The sequence below is a fragment of the Arachis duranensis genome, chromosome 5, assembly GCF_000817695.3.
Source record: "Arachis duranensis cultivar V14167 chromosome 5, aradu.V14167.gnm2.J7QH, whole genome shotgun sequence".
In the NCBI taxonomy this organism is placed as follows: domain Eukaryota; kingdom Viridiplantae; phylum Streptophyta; class Magnoliopsida; order Fabales; family Fabaceae; genus Arachis; species Arachis duranensis.
The window spans coordinates 76,612,216-76,628,008 of NC_029776.3; the positions used below are offsets into that span (position 1 = coordinate 76,612,216).

General features: G+C 31.4%; 2 protein-coding genes across 3 annotated transcripts; one reads left to right on the forward strand and one right to left on the reverse strand.

Annotated features, from left to right (window-relative positions):
• Positions 1–3,589: 3,589 nt before the first annotated feature.
• Positions 3,590–8,517, forward strand: LOC107489612 (rhamnogalacturonan I rhamnosyltransferase 1-like). 2 transcript variants are annotated; one of them, XM_052261450.1, is made up of 8 exons: positions 3,590–4,091; positions 4,703–4,770; positions 4,873–4,961; positions 5,052–5,217; positions 5,463–5,752; positions 6,348–6,552; positions 6,629–6,786; positions 7,566–8,517. In XM_052261450.1, the coding sequence occupies exons 1-8, from the start codon at positions 3,770–3,772 to the stop codon at positions 7,792–7,794; spliced, it is 1,527 nt and encodes a 508-aa protein (XP_052117410.1). In that variant the 5' UTR covers positions 3,590–3,769; the 3' UTR covers positions 7,795–8,517. The 2 variants fall into 2 exon arrangements, with proteins under 2 accessions (XP_052117410.1, XP_015965846.1); XM_016110360.3 differs by having other exon boundaries at positions 3,590–4,085.
• Positions 8,518–8,548: 31 nt separating this feature from the next.
• LOC127747635 (uncharacterized) lies at positions 8,549–14,833 on the reverse strand. Its single transcript, XM_052261741.1, has 3 exons — positions 14,814–14,833; positions 14,235–14,577; positions 8,549–9,392 (listed from the first exon to the last, which is right to left on the reverse strand). The coding sequence occupies exons 1-3, from the start codon at positions 14,831–14,833 to the stop codon at positions 9,273–9,275; spliced, it is 483 nt and encodes a 160-aa protein (XP_052117701.1). The 3' UTR covers positions 8,549–9,272.
• Positions 14,834–15,793: the final 960 nt, after the last annotated feature.

The window sequence follows — 15,793 nt, forward strand, 5'->3', positions numbered from 1 at the left end:
TTTCTCTTCTCCTTCAATGTATTCTGTTTAGTATTTTTCTGTTTAATTTTGTCATGTCTTGAGTCTCATGGTAAAAGGCAAACAAGTGAGGTTTGTAATGAAAAAGCCATAGAGCGGAAAAAGGCAGAGAGTGCAAAATTAAAAGAAAAAAAGCCATAGATGTCTTAGAGTTCCTTTGTACATCTTTGTTGTGTATCATGATTCTGTGGGAATCCCCTTGTAAGTTGGGTTAGCACTTTACAAGTTGTAATCAGATTGATTATAGTGAAATTCCATCATGTTTGTGATGGAGACTGGATGTAGGCTGCACTACACTTAGCAGCTGAACCAGGATATATCTGGGTGCAATCTTCTTCTCCTTCTACTCCATTTCTGTTTTCTACCACACACGAGCAAAAGCCAAAATTATCTCGTGCCAAGTGACGAGACAAAACTGAAAGTCTCGTGGCAAGGGACGAGACAAAACAAAGTTGCTCGTGTCAAGTGACGAGCAAAAACAGAAAAGTCTTTTCTGAAGTTCAGCAAGTATTAGCATTCGAAAAGGGGGCTAAGATTCAACCCCCCCTTCTCTTAGCCACTGAAACCATCAATGCCTATCTTAGGGCCTCTAGCCTAAGTATTTCCTACCACATTACATATTAGATACGGGAAACCGAAACCATACCTTAGCCGATTTTCCCAAGCTCACCCGGAGCACTTCCAAACCACTTATCCACAAGCTCTCAAGGCCTCAATACCTCCAAGAACAGATTTTTCACCACCAAGCCCTTTCCAAACTTTTCAAAATTACCAATCAAGCTCCAATATCCACACACACACAACCTAGGCCACAACCATCATACCCATACACAACATCTCAAAACCCAAACATCATAAAATCACAAATTACACTAGGGTTGAGAATCTTACCACACCCAAGGTCCAAGGAGACAAGATTAACCTTCTCCTTCAAGAGAGTTGGGTCCTATAACATCAAAGAACCCAAAATCTCAACATTTCACCCATGAAACTCGAAAATAAGGGCTGAGATTTCGAACAGCAAAACGTGGCTTACCTCAAGATTGGTTGTATGGGTTTTGTAGAGCTCTCCACGGTGAACGCGTGGCCGCAAACGGGGCGGCAATCGGAGCTCTAGATCAAAAGTTATGGTGGTTTGAAGATTAAGCAAAGGAGAGAACTTGAGAGAGTGTTCTTCCTCCTTTTCTCTCAAATTTCAGCTTGTGTGTGTAACAAATGAGGAGAGAGAGTGCTGAAAACTAGGGTTTTGGTTAAGTTATGTTGGGCCAAGGGCCCACTTTGGGTCCAATTGGCCCGATTTGGCCCGTTCGGTCCAATCTTGGTCCGAATTCTATAAAATTGGTACCAAAATTCTCGTCTCAATCTCCTCTATCATATTTAGCCATAAAAATCACATTTTAGGCTTTCTAGAATAAATTCTCATTTATGGGTTAATTAGCCGTTAATTAACCGGGTTTTACATATATGATAATGTCCTAATATTTTAGCATGTTGTAAATCATACTATAAGTTTATATATCATATTATAATTTTAAGCCAACTTCTTAAATACATGAAGTACACATGACAAAAGAGAATATTACAAAACAAAATTATAGTAAGATTATTCAAAAATACCGTAAAAAAGATATATCTCTTTTGTTAATCAAAAGCTAGAAGAAAAAAAAACATGTGCCTAATAATGAGCAACTAAAATAGACAAAAATATTTAAAAAATATAAAAAATGAAATGTATAAGTAAAGATAAAAGAAATAAAAATTAAATAAATTACAAAAATTATACCCTAAACACAAGAGAGAGAGAAAAAGAGAAAAGAAAACAAATGAGTAAAAAACACATTATGATCTCGTATAAATAGATGATATTGAAAAAAATAAACTAATTAAATTAATTCATATATTTCTTATCATATTTATTATTTATTGAAATAATATGATATTTACTCTAATAAAATCAAATCAAATAATTAATATAATTAACTAAATTAATTAATTTATACAATTAATTATAATTAATCAATTTATATAAATGATAATAAATTGTAAGATTTGAATGTCTAATCAAATTAATTAATTGATATCATTAATTAGTTATAATTGATTTGCTTTATAAAATTAAAACAATTAAATTGGGAAACACTCTCCAAAGCATGCCACGTGAGTTTCATCATTAAGTGCAGACATCCGATTTTTATATAATAGAATAGATAGATATGTAATTTAACTTATTTTTAAATTTTAATATATATTTTATATTCTATTATGTATCTTATTTTGATAACTGTTTTTGATATATTACAATGACTCCTATCAAAATAAAATAAAATTAAATTATGAACTAACTGCTAAGTGCTAATTAAGCAACAATGAATGAGCATGCAGCTTTAAATTCGACGCTGCCGCATTAACAGTGCGTGACAAAGATTAGTCTTAATTATAATAATATCTGATCGGTAATATTCTATATATCTCTTTAATTGAATCCATATCGCTATTTCAAAAATCATCATTTTCAAACTGAATTTATTCGGTTATAATTTCTGACTGATACATTGGAGCCGAAATAGTAAAGCTATTTGGAACTGATGGGATGACGACATTGTAAGTCCATCTGGGTCAATTCATTCTAATTAATGTCTACCTTTTGTTCTCCTTGCAATAATGTAATTGAATTTCAACCTTTCTCTTTTAAGAAATATAGAATTATACATCATACAATTGATTACAACATAATTCCATGATGTTATTACCATAATACGAAGGCCTAAGGCTACGATTCCATTCATTTATTTACAGCTTATTTCTTTTCTTTCAAAATGTAATTTGAAGGACAAAAAGACAAATAATTCAATTGAGATGAACAATGTTCAATCATTAAAAATATCTTTCCTAATTTAATACTCTCTATGACTTGTATTCTTGACCTGTGTCAATTTTAATCATTACTAGCTACTCACTGCCAAAATATACCCATGTAAAATTAATTTAGTAAGTACTTTAATTAAAATAAAAGTTTCAAATACGACTGTTAAGAATAAAAAAAATAAAAGTTCAAGAGAGTTTTACACGTTTAAAAAACTTAACTAAAAGTGATTGCAATTATAAAATTATTTTCATTTAAAAATAATAATAAAAATATTAGATAATTTAATATATTTAATTAAATTATTTTGTAATATAATTATTTTATCAACTTGATAGTGTAAAACGTTTTACACAGTTATATAATCATATTTATTATTTTAGAAGATCATTCATGCAGTTAATATAAAAAGTAATTATTTTTATTGATATAATATGATGTTACATAATTATTAGATACATATATAAAACTATTTTATAATGATAATGTATCAAAATTAAATTTTATATATAAAAAGCACATATAAAAATGAAATTCATGTGTGAACTAGTGAATGGAACCTATCCACTAATAAGTACGTACGTAATAGTAAATGCATAGATAAAGACTATAATTATGTTTGAAAATTGTGATATATGCTCTTCTTAACATCCAGATATATATAGTATAGAACTACGTACAAACCCAAGCTACCAAAAGTTTTCATCTAGCTTCCAAAACTAGCTTTTGCGGATATACAATAAATAGCTATATCTACAAACTGGTAATTAAGGTGCTACCATTAGAACTTCCAAAATCAAGAACCAATATATAGTTTTAAAACAATGAGATCTTAGAGGGCTTCCTTTTTCATCTATTTTAAAAAAGAAAGATTATTATTATTATATTATGGATAATAATAAAGCCAAGGTTGATGATCATGGAGAGCCTCACTATGCAGAAATCATGAATAAGAATAACAATGGAGGGTTCATCAAATGCTTGATAGTTGAATGGAACAAAACTGAGAATCTAAAGGGTTATTCCTTAATAAGTTCCCAGTCCCCTCTACTTCGGCTCAAAATATTGGCGATTGCGGCCATTTCCATGTTGATGTTGCTGACAAGTGCCATCTTGTTGGAGTTCACTGCACTTAGTGAAACAATGAAGCCAAAGATTCTATCGCTGCGCTCTTCTCATATCGGCATTTTTGGCGCTCCAGAAAGTAAGTGTACGATATAAGATTCCTTTTCTTGGTTTGAATCTATCATTTATGCGGAGAAAAATCATATTTGTACATAATTTTTTGAAGGTGAAAACTCAGGTGTAATCGACTTTACGTGAAGTTGATAGTTTAGAGCTGTTAGATGATTTGATTGATTTGACTATCAACTTCACGTAAAAAAGAATGGATATCTGATTCATGTAAATGACTAAACAATTAGGTGATTAATTGTGGTGAAATGCAGTTACAAAAGTTTAAGTTAACAAGTAAAAACACAAGAATAATTATATTTTTAATATTTTTCTTCGTTTCTCTCTTTGTTTAGTTTATGCAATTTTTTTGTTTTGGTAATAAAAAAATCTAATTTTAAATTTTTTTGTTATAAAAATTTTAATATTATGATGATGCTACTTCTCCCATCAATTTAAATTGATAGGAAGAAACATACAGATGTATAAATTACCTTGTGATTTATACATTACTCTCCTAGATCTATGGTCTACACACCGAAACATTGTATTGTGTCCAAATAGCATAACTGTTTACAAAATTATAGCAGCTAGCTGATTAATTATTATTTATTTTTTTTGTATTCTTCAATGTGTGGTGGTGTTCAGGGATTTATGAGAACAATGGTTATTTGATGGTCTCATCCAATGGAGGATTGAACCAAATGCGAGCCGGGGTTAGTATCAGAAACTGAAATTCAGAGCATCTTTCGATTATTTTAACCATATACATATATAAATCACATAGCTGATGTATGATGTATATCTGTGCTATGCAGATAAGTGACATGGTAGCCATTGCTAGGTACTTAAATGTCACTCTTGTAGTTCCAGAGTTGGACAACACCTCCTTTTGGAATGACCGCAGGTGTGCGTGCAAAACATAACGATACCAAATTTGCAATTTTTTTAAGAATTATTTATGATGAAATTATTTGATTGCTTTTCATTTTTGTAGTCAGTTCCAAGACATATTCGATGTAGATTATTTCATTGAGTATTTGAGAGATGAGGTCAAAATAGTGAAGGAATTACCTCAAGGGATGAAGAAAAGGATTGCATCAAGATACCTCTATTCCATGCCCCCTGTTAGTTGGTCTAACATGTCATATTATTATAAAACAGTAAGTTCTATGATGTTTGATCCTATTGATTGAAGGTTCTAGCATTGTTTCTAGAGTGAATCTTCAATTTTGTGTAGAATTGTATTTTATTTAGGGTTGGTTAAATAAAATTGAACCACCTGCGTTGATAAAATCAAAATAATAATTTTTAATAAGTATAAAGAACAAAAATGATTTTTGATATATATATTTTTTGATGAATTGGTTTGTCATGTATGTTATATGCTAATGTGTTAATAATGCAGATTCTTCCTCGCATAAAAAAACATCAAGTAGTACATTTTACGAAAACTGATGCCAGGCTTGCGAACAACGGCATTCCACTGGAGGTTCAAAAGCTGCGGTGTCGCGTGAATTACAAAGCGTTGCGATTCAGTTCCGATATAGAGATGGTTGGCAAGAAGATTGTTAAGATTATGAGGCAAAATGGTCCATTCTTGGTGCTTCACCTGAGATATGAGATGGACATGTTGGCATTCTCTGGCTGCTATCAAAGTTTAAACGAGAAAGAAATGGAAGAATTGACAGCAATGAGGTCAAAGTGTTAAAAGTTTAAATTATTATTTAAAACAAAAATATTTAGAAAATAATAGTCCAAAACAGTCTAAAATTATTTTTTTTATATTTTTTAATTATTACTAGAATAATTAGACAATATTAAAATGAGTAATATTAGAGAACAATTTTTTTCAACTAACATTTGCCAACTTTTTTAAAATTATTTTGTTTATATGTCTGGACCCTAAATCATATATCCTTAATACTAAATCCTAAATTATAATCCTAAATCTTAAAGTTGATTAATGTTAAATAACTAAAAATTAATTTCCTACATTTTTTTACTAAATATAATAAGTATATAATTATGAATATTATGTATATAAAATTATAAATATTAAGTTAAGTAAAATAATTTTAGATTATTATTTCTATATAGTTAAATATGTAAATGATTTTGTATTTAATACATTTTCTCATATTATACATAGAAGCACATAAGAATTTTACTTTTAAATTTTTTCATACAGTTTTTTTACCTCTTATATCATATTATGAAATTATCAGCTCTCAAAATTTAAACTATTAAATAGCAGGTCATTAATAAAGGTACATAATTTTTTTTTTTTTAGGTATGCATACCCTTGGTGGAAAGTGAAGGAAATAGACTCCAATTCGGTGAGAAGTATAGGCATATGCCCTTTGACCCCAGAGGAAACTGCTCTGACATTGAAAGCATTGGGCATTAACCCAAGAATGCAAATCTTTATAGCTGCTGGGGATATATATGGAGGGGAGAAAAGAATGGCACCTTTGAGAGAAGCTTTTCCAAATCTGGTAAATATATATACCATATGCTTTGATAAAATATAAATCGCCCTTAATAATTTTCTGCTTTTCATGTGGGAGACAGATTAAAAAGGAAACGTTGTTGGATCCTTCTGACCTTGAGCCCTTCCATAACCATTCAAATAAGATGGCAGCACTGGATTACATTGTCTCCATTGAGAGTGATATCTTTGTGCCTACTTATAGTGGAAACATGGATAAGGTTGTTGAAGGCCACAGAAGGTAACCTATAACAATCAAATATACCATACTAAATTCCTAACTTAAAGGTATTTTAGGTATTTATCTTGTACCTTACTACCTTGTACTAAATCTTAGTTGAAAATCTAACCACATTCAGTGATAAAAAAGTTTGTGTGGGGATCAATGTTGGAAGCAAGGGTAAATATAAGCAACATATTTGTTATATATAGCGCAAAGAATTGCTTTTTATTTTTTTGACTGGTAATGGTGATTACTATCAAAGTGCCACAGCACAGGCGATATACAAAATTATGGTATAGAAGAAATTGCTTGCAACAATTTCTTTTAATATAATTTTTATAATTTTTAAAATAGAAATCGTTAGAGACCATTCTTTTTTAGAGAAATCAATTATTGCGATTTGTGTTTTGTAGAAATCTTAAATCCAGAGATTTTCACCATAAAAACGTTAAAAGTTTTAAAATTTTGAAATCATGATTAGTGATTTCATTAGAATTTGACATAATCCTGTATTTAAAATTTTTTTCAAAAGCCATCATATTTGGTGAATTCACACAATACAATTTAATATAGAAAAAATTTAACCGCAGATAACTTTTCATGAAAGCAATCATAATATCATTACTGCAATTTAAAAAATTGGAGCATGAGAGAACAAAAAGGTAACCAGAGAAATGAAAATTCGAAGAGCAAACCTCAATTACAGTTTTTATGATGCCGAATTTATATTTATATTATTTTCTCATGTGCTAACTAGCTAATTGGCTCGGCGTATATATGTTACATTAATCTTGCAGGTACCTGGGGTACAAAACCACAATAATTCCAAATAGATATGTACTTGTTCGTCTAATAGATCAATATAGGAATGGGACAATAAGTTGGGAAGAGTTTTCAAGAGTTGTTAAGTTAGCTCATGCTAGAAGAGGAGGCCCAATAACAAGATCAGTTGTTCCTTTGAGACCAAAGTTGGAAGATTACTTCTATTCCAATCCACAAGAATGCCTACCACAAGGTTCCTCCTAGTGTATGCTCTATTATTCAAGGTTCAGACCACTCACATGTCACTTTTTATAACCGTTGATCTATTTGAACTTGGAACCTTTGACCTATTCCATTGTAAACTGATGCTAACGAAGTTCTAGATCGCCTATGCTCTAAAGGGAAAATGAAGCATTGCAGATTAAACGCGTCGACAAGTGAGGGTTATAACTTTATTTTTTATACAAATACTACATAATATAAAATAACATTAACTGTGAGTTTAAATAATTTCACAAAGTAAATAATTTATACGAGAGGTATTATTATATTAGGAAATAGTTAGTTGATTTGGTCAACAGTTAGTTAGATTGGATAAAGGGTTGTTAAGTCAATTTTGTAGAGAGTCTTGTGTAAGTTCTTGAACATGAGAGGTGCACTGATGCCTATATAAGACAGCGTAATATTAAGATCAATTCATCAATACAGAATTACTTTTTTCCAATAGAAATTCCTCAATTCTCTTTCGCTTTCTATTCCTTCTATATGCATGGTATCAAGAGTTTTATGATCCATGGGCCGAACACTCGAGCACTGCTACTTCAACAAATAATGCTGTAGTCATTGAGTAACAATCAATCAATCCCAAACAATTCTCAATTCCACTTGTTGATAAACTAACAAAAGATAATATTTTCACCTGAGACATCTTACAACATTAACAATTTGTGGTCAAGAACTCTATCTAAAACGACCTTGATAAGGAAAAAGTCCCTGCAAGATATGCCACCCCTGAAGATGAAGCAGGATTAAAACTCTACAAGTAGTGATGCATAAATGAATGCAATGTCACATCTTGGTTGTTTACTTCCATGAATGTGGCCTCCAAGTGCAAAGTTATAGGCTGCCACTTTGCATATCAAATTTGGTTTTGAATTCACACATACTTTGGCTCTCAAACAAAAGCATGAGTCAGACAATTATAACTCCAGTTAAAACGTGCCAAGAAAGACGGATCTACGTCAGATTATCACTTAAAGATCAAGAAACTGGTGGATTCATTGGCAGCAATAAGAGCTCCTCTAACATATACAGAGTATAGTATACAAATGTCATTCTTGATAGTTTGAATGAAGAATATCAATCATTCATCACATATTTTACAACTAAAGAGCCTCAATACATAATTCCAGACATAGAAGCTGTTTAAATGGCCCCAGAATATCATTGTACGTTTTAAAAAGCCAGACTCATCAATGGTCCAAGTTCATTTCTCACAAACTTCAGTTCTTGATTCTCGCACCTTTGATCCCTCACCATTTATGAACTATGGTCGAGGCAACAATGCTGCTTATTATGGAAGAGGAAATGCTAGAAGAATAGGCGTGGAGGTAGAAATTAAAGAGGATGACGTGGCAATTGGAATAGCATTTGTGCCAAATTTGGCCATGTTGCTTCCAGTTGCTATTTTCGATTTGATCAATCATTTCAATATCCTTGACAATAATCTTTGCCCGCCTAACTCAGAATCGTGATTTACCACCACCACTTTCTTTCCACAATCCGAAGGCTATGGCTGCAACCTCATCTCGAGTAGAAAACCCTTCATGGTATGTTGTTTTGGGTACTAGTTCTTGATGGTACTAGTTCGACACAAAGGGAGTCCACTTATCAAAAGATGCTTGGGTGTAGTTTCACTCAGATTTAATACCCATCATTTAAATAAAGGCAGACAACTTAAAGTGAATGCAACCCTCAAACAGTAGTTGTGACTTGTGAGGCAAACACTAACAAATCATAAAATCTAGCCGCCTTCGATTAGGCTCTTCCTCAACATTTTAGGTAACATTAACACCGGCAGCATCAAATACATCTCATTGTATCTCTCCTAGTTACCTTCCCAATTCACCTCTTTCATGTTCACTTTTCTAAGCAAGTCAACCCTCTTTGACTGACCCTCTGACCTATTGGTCATCGGTGCAGATCGATTGATTCTCTACTCATCAACTTCTTCGTGTTTAGTTCACTCAATTCTATCCTTGAACCCATTCCGATAAAAGTGAAAGTTATATTCAAAGCCCCTAACCACTTAGTCAGCTGACAATTATAGCACGGATACTTAGATACCCCTTAAGACCTAAACGATTCCATGTTAAACACATACTCAACAAACTAATCAACCCCCTTAAAGAACTTACGTTTTATTCCCCCCATTGACCATTATCCCTGGCGGATCCACGGGGGGACCTAAGGTGGCCATGGTCCCCCCCAAATTTTTTTAAAAAAAATAGTAAATAGTAATAATTAATAATATTAAATTTTTTTATATATAATATTAAAAAAAATATAACTTACAAAATTTTATAAATTAAAAAAACTAAAAACTGCATTATGTATTAGATATTTGAATTATTGTTGCTCTTGTTAACAAATAGCCCATTCTAATAATTAATAAAAATGGTTCTATTATACTAGCCCAAGCCCATACTATTAATTAAAGTAACCCTAGTACATTTTTCAAATATTTATTTCAAACTATCATAGGCATAGCGTCACTTTTCTCTCTCTTTTAGTGATTCCCAAACTTTTGGTCTTCTACTCTTCTCATTTTAATTTTCTTTCCATACCAAAACAAGACATATGAAGAAAAACCATTGAAGAGAAGTGAACAACAAAATATTAACCATTGAATGCACAACAAAGATTCAAAGAGGTATATTTCAATTTTTTTTAAGTTAATGACAATGTCAAGTATTATTTACATTATTTATTTAAAATAATTAATTTATTTATTTTTATAATGGACAGTGTTCAAAGATTGAAGTGAGGACAAAACTCAATAGAATTATTTTTTTGTGAGACTTGGAACAAAAAATAATCAGGTAAATCAATAACTTTATTTTTGGTTATTATATATTTGTGTTTCTAAAATTATTTGTTATTACTCAATAGGTTTAATATTTTTTTTAAGAAAATAATATATATGCAATTATTTTTGTTTTTTTTTTTAGATAGTTCAAGTTAAGTTAAAAATGTCAAAGATGAAAACAATTCACTCATTTTTCAAGAGAAAAGAGAGAATATATGATGAACAAAATTCAGCTTCAGATTCTTTGAGTAATGTTCAAAATATTATTGAACAACCTGTGACACAACTTGTTGAGCAAGATATTCAACCCCTGCTTCCAAAATAGCAAGGACTGAAATAGATCAAGTTAATATTGATACATTGATGCGTGATCCCGGAAAGCGTTTTTTTAAAGAAAATAATATATATGCAATTATTTTTGTTTTTTTTTTGTTAGATAGTTCAAGTTAAGTTAAAAATGTCAAAGATGAAAACAATTCACTCATTTTTCAAGTGAAAAGAGAGAATATATGATGAACAAAATTCAGCTTCAGATTCTTTGAGTAATGTTCAAAATATTATTGAGCAACCTGTGACATAACTTGTTGAGCAAGATATTCAACCCCCTGCTTCCAAAATAGCAAGGACTGAAATAGATCAAGTTAATATTGATACATTGATGCGTGATCCCGGAAAGCGTCCGCAAATTTGGAATTATCCTATCAATCAACAAGATAAAATCCGTAGAGCATACATAAAGTTTGGACCATATCAATTTATTATGGATGAGTACCCTCTTTCTGGTCTAGAAAGTCATCCTCGTCGTTTCAAAGCTCATTGGTTTAAGAGTTTTTCTTGGCTAGAATATTCGCCAGAAGTGGATGCTGCATTTTGTCTTCCATGCTATTTATTTTCTAGAAAATCAAGTCCATTCACATCAGGAGGATTTCGCAATTGGAAAAAAGTGAATAATGGAAAGGATTGTGCATTTTTATCTCATGTGGGTAAATCTCTTAATTCTCCTCATAATATTGCTGTTAAGTCTTGTAAAGATTTGCTCATCAATTACAGCTAGCTCTTGTTGCTGCGGCTAAAGAAGTTGTTGATGTTCATGCTTTTTTTTTAAGTTTGAGTAATATTATCAATGTTGTGTGCTCTTGCAAACGCAATGATGAATTACGATCTGCTTATGCAACTGAAATTTTCCATTTAGTTGCAACTAATCAAATTGAAACAGGAAGGGGAGCAAATCAAATTGGCACATTAAAAAGATCAGGAGATACTAGGTGGAGCTCTCACTTCAACTCAATTTGTAGCCTTTTACGTATGTTTGGAGCAATAACTTCAGTTCTGGAAGATTTGGCTACTAATGGATCTACATATTCTCAACGTGGTGATGCTACTTATGCTCTTAAATCTTTATTATCATTTGATTTTGTTTTCATTTTGCATATGATGAAAGAAATCATGGGAATCACTGATAAACTTTGTCAAGCATTGCAACAAAAATCTCAAGACATTTTGAATGCTATGCATCTGGTTTCTAGTACAAAGTCATTGATTCAACAGTTAAGAGATAGTAGTTGGGGAGCACTTTTGGAGAAAGTTAGTTCTTTCTGCAATGATCATGCTATTCAGATACCTGATATGGGTGCTTCTTTTAGTGACATAATTCGGTCTCGTCGTAAAAAGGATGTTGTCACTGTTGAACACCACTATCGTGTTGACATTTTTACTAGCGTGATAGATTTTCAATTGAAAGAGCTAAATAGTAGATTTAGTGAGCAAGCAACCGAGCTCCTCATACTGAGTACATCTCTAGATCCTAAAGATGCTTTCAAGTTATTCAGTGTTTGCAACATATGCAATCTTGTAAAGAATTTCTATTCTTTAGATTTTTCTGAGCAAGAAAAGATTCAATTGGATTATGAGTTACAACATTATGAACTTGATGTGGTTAAAGCTCCAGATTTTCAGAATTTGTCTACTCTTGCTGAATTGTGTCAAAAATTGACAGAGACAGGAAAATCAAATATATATCCTTTAATTGATAGATTAATTCGTCTTGTTTTGACTCTTCCTGTGACAACAGCAACAACTGAACGGGCCTTTTCAGCTATGAAGATTATTAAAACAAGGCTTCGAAACAAGATGGAAGATGAATTTTTAGCAGATTGTATGATTGTATATATTGAAAAGGAAATTGCTTCAAAATTCACTTCAGAGATGATAATTGATGATTTTAGTTCCATGAAGCATCGTCGAGCAAGTTTAAAAATATCAAAATCTTAAAGTATGTAGTTGAACATTGACTTTTATATAATATAATTACTTTTTTGATATATATGCTACAAATCATATTTTGTTAATTTTTTGTTATATTTTATATTTAATTGGTCCCCCTCTTATGAAATTTCTGGTTCCGCCACTGAATTCCCTATCATACATTCACATATGATGGGTTGGAATTATTTTGCCACAAATAACCTTGAACTCAACCATGAACATAACTTATTAAAGTTTTTAGAAGTTTCAGCAAAGTTTCGCCTATAATTAGAGACCTCCACTAAACGTAATTTCAACTTTCACAAACCAAACAAATTCAACAATAGGAGCATAATTCAATTCATATCTTTAAACAGTTTTAACGAAAAATCGGCAAAGTTTTCTCTTAATTCAGAGGCCTCCACCATTTAGAATTCTCAATTTTCATAAAATAAAGAATTGCAACTATAAATAAAAATAAGAAACCATTGAAGCAAACATCAAATTCTATAGTCGTTTTATTGCGCATCTCCTTATAACTCCGTAATTTTACAACAATTAAGGGTTTTGTGAAGCCACCACTAAACAACTTTCTCCACTTATATTCTAAAACTTTATCCTAGAAAAATTAAATCTGACATACAACTTAAACAATTTAATATGTTTAGAGATTGAGAATCAATATCGGTACTGCATGAACAACCCACGAAAAGGGACAACACGAACAAGCCATGATTCAAACTAGCCATGTTCAAAGAAAAAAACAAAATTCTAATAAAAAAATAGTAAATTTTCTAAACTAATTGAAGCAACTTAAAAAACATGAATTAATTAAGTTAACTTACATGAATAAACTAAACTAATCAAAATTAACCAACTTAACCTAAACTAACAAAAATAAAACACCCTAACTTCAACTCTATAAAGTACCCTAAATGACAAACTAATATTGATAAATTAACACAATCTCAAAATTAATTAAACCCTAACGAACTAATATTGATAAATTACCTCATCTGAAATAATCAAAACTTTATGAAATTAAAGATGTCCACATTCCTAATCAGTTTGTAAATATCTAAAACTCAAATAAACCCTAAAACTACAACTTAAACAAAAATATAATGTAACAAAAAGAGAAAAATAAAAACACAAATAAAAAATGTTTTTTAGCATGACTAAATAAACAAAATTAATAAAATTTATATATAATATATAAAAAAACAAAAAAATTACGAAACTTAGACCGTGGTGGTAGTAGAGGCATAGTGGCGATGGGGTACGGTGGCAGAATATGGATTAGAATTAATTAGTTTTTTATAAAACATAAAAATAAAATAATAAAGAGGATTAGGTTATGGTTAAGTGTTACCTGATAGCTGAAGCCTGAAGGTGGCGCACTAGCTGGAGGTGACACCGAGGAGACTCGGCGGACGAGGAGTATGGCGATCATAGAGAACAGGGGCCTGTGGCAGTGAGAGAACGTAACCTCTGGGAGACAACAACGTACACGACAGTGAGGAAGGCAGTAGCGACGCGACAACGATTTGGTGGTGTGGCAGTGACGGTGCTCCTGAAGACGGTGGCAGAGGAGAGGGCGAGAGGAGAAAGAGAGAGGGAAGAGAGAGAGGTTTCGAAGAATGGGGAGCAGGAGTACGAGGAGGCCTTTCACAAAATTTATGTAGAGAAAGTATGGAGAGCCATAGTCAATTTGGCTAAAGAGCTTAATTAAATTTCGGTCCAAAAAATAGTTTGAACAATAAATAATTATATTAAAAATAGTTTATAAATAAATTGTTTTGTATTTAAATTTTTAGTTTAAAAGTGTTTATTTTATAGAAATGTAATTGAAATTGCTTCTCGTCGAATCTCATCCTCTTTCATCGGTGTCGTGCTGCCACCCACGGCAACCCCCGTCGCCCATAGTTTCGAGAGACGCCGTTATACGCACCGTGAACGTTCAAATATCATCGTCGCTTAGGTTGCGTCATTCGCACAATCCTAAACCTGTTAGTCGGAAAAATTCTTCCTCAGTCGACAATGTTTTACCTTCTGACGTCTTCTTCGTCTTCTTCTTAGACTACAGAAGGTTAGTATAAAAGCTATTATTCTATTCTATAGAGTATATTTGTTTGACACCTAGAGTTCAAATGTTTTTTAATTTTGGGTTTGGCAGTTTAATGTGATTGATGTCATATTTGAATTACTGTAAATGCTATGAATTGTTAGATAGACGAAATATAAAAGTTCAATTTCTGATTTTGTTATTGTTATTAACTTTTTGAAATCCAAAAATAGTTATAACTCAGTATAATGTAGCTTTATTTGAAATTGGGTATGAATCTAGGGTTTAAGTACTATATGCAGTAGTTATTTTTATGTAAAAAGTGGATGTTTATCTGGTTTATGTCATTACTCTATTACTTGATTTGCTGAATTTTGCATGCAAATGTTCCGCAGATTTCTTTTATTATGTGGTTTGGATTTGATTTTGTTTAATTTTGGTTGAATTGAACTTGGATCTGAGTTAAGCCATTTAAACATGGTGCACGATGGTATTTTGATCAATTTGTTAGTTGTTAATGAAGAACCAATGATGATATTTATTTTTCTATGTATGTGGATGGTTATTTCATACAAGAAGTGAATGTTTATCTGGTTTATACCATTACTCTGTTACTTGATTTGCTGGATTCTGCATGCACATGATTCGCATATTTCTTTTCTTATGTGGTTAAGTGCTTTGTTTTTGCTTATTCTGTCTTTATATTATGTAGTAACTGTCTGTTTCTTTGTATTTGATACACTTACACATCTAATGTTACTTAGTACTTTAAGATACTTCAGTTATTATTTATTAACTATAAGATCTTTTATTTAAGATGAGAACATGATTTTTGTTTTCAAATCATTGTAGATTTATTATGGGAT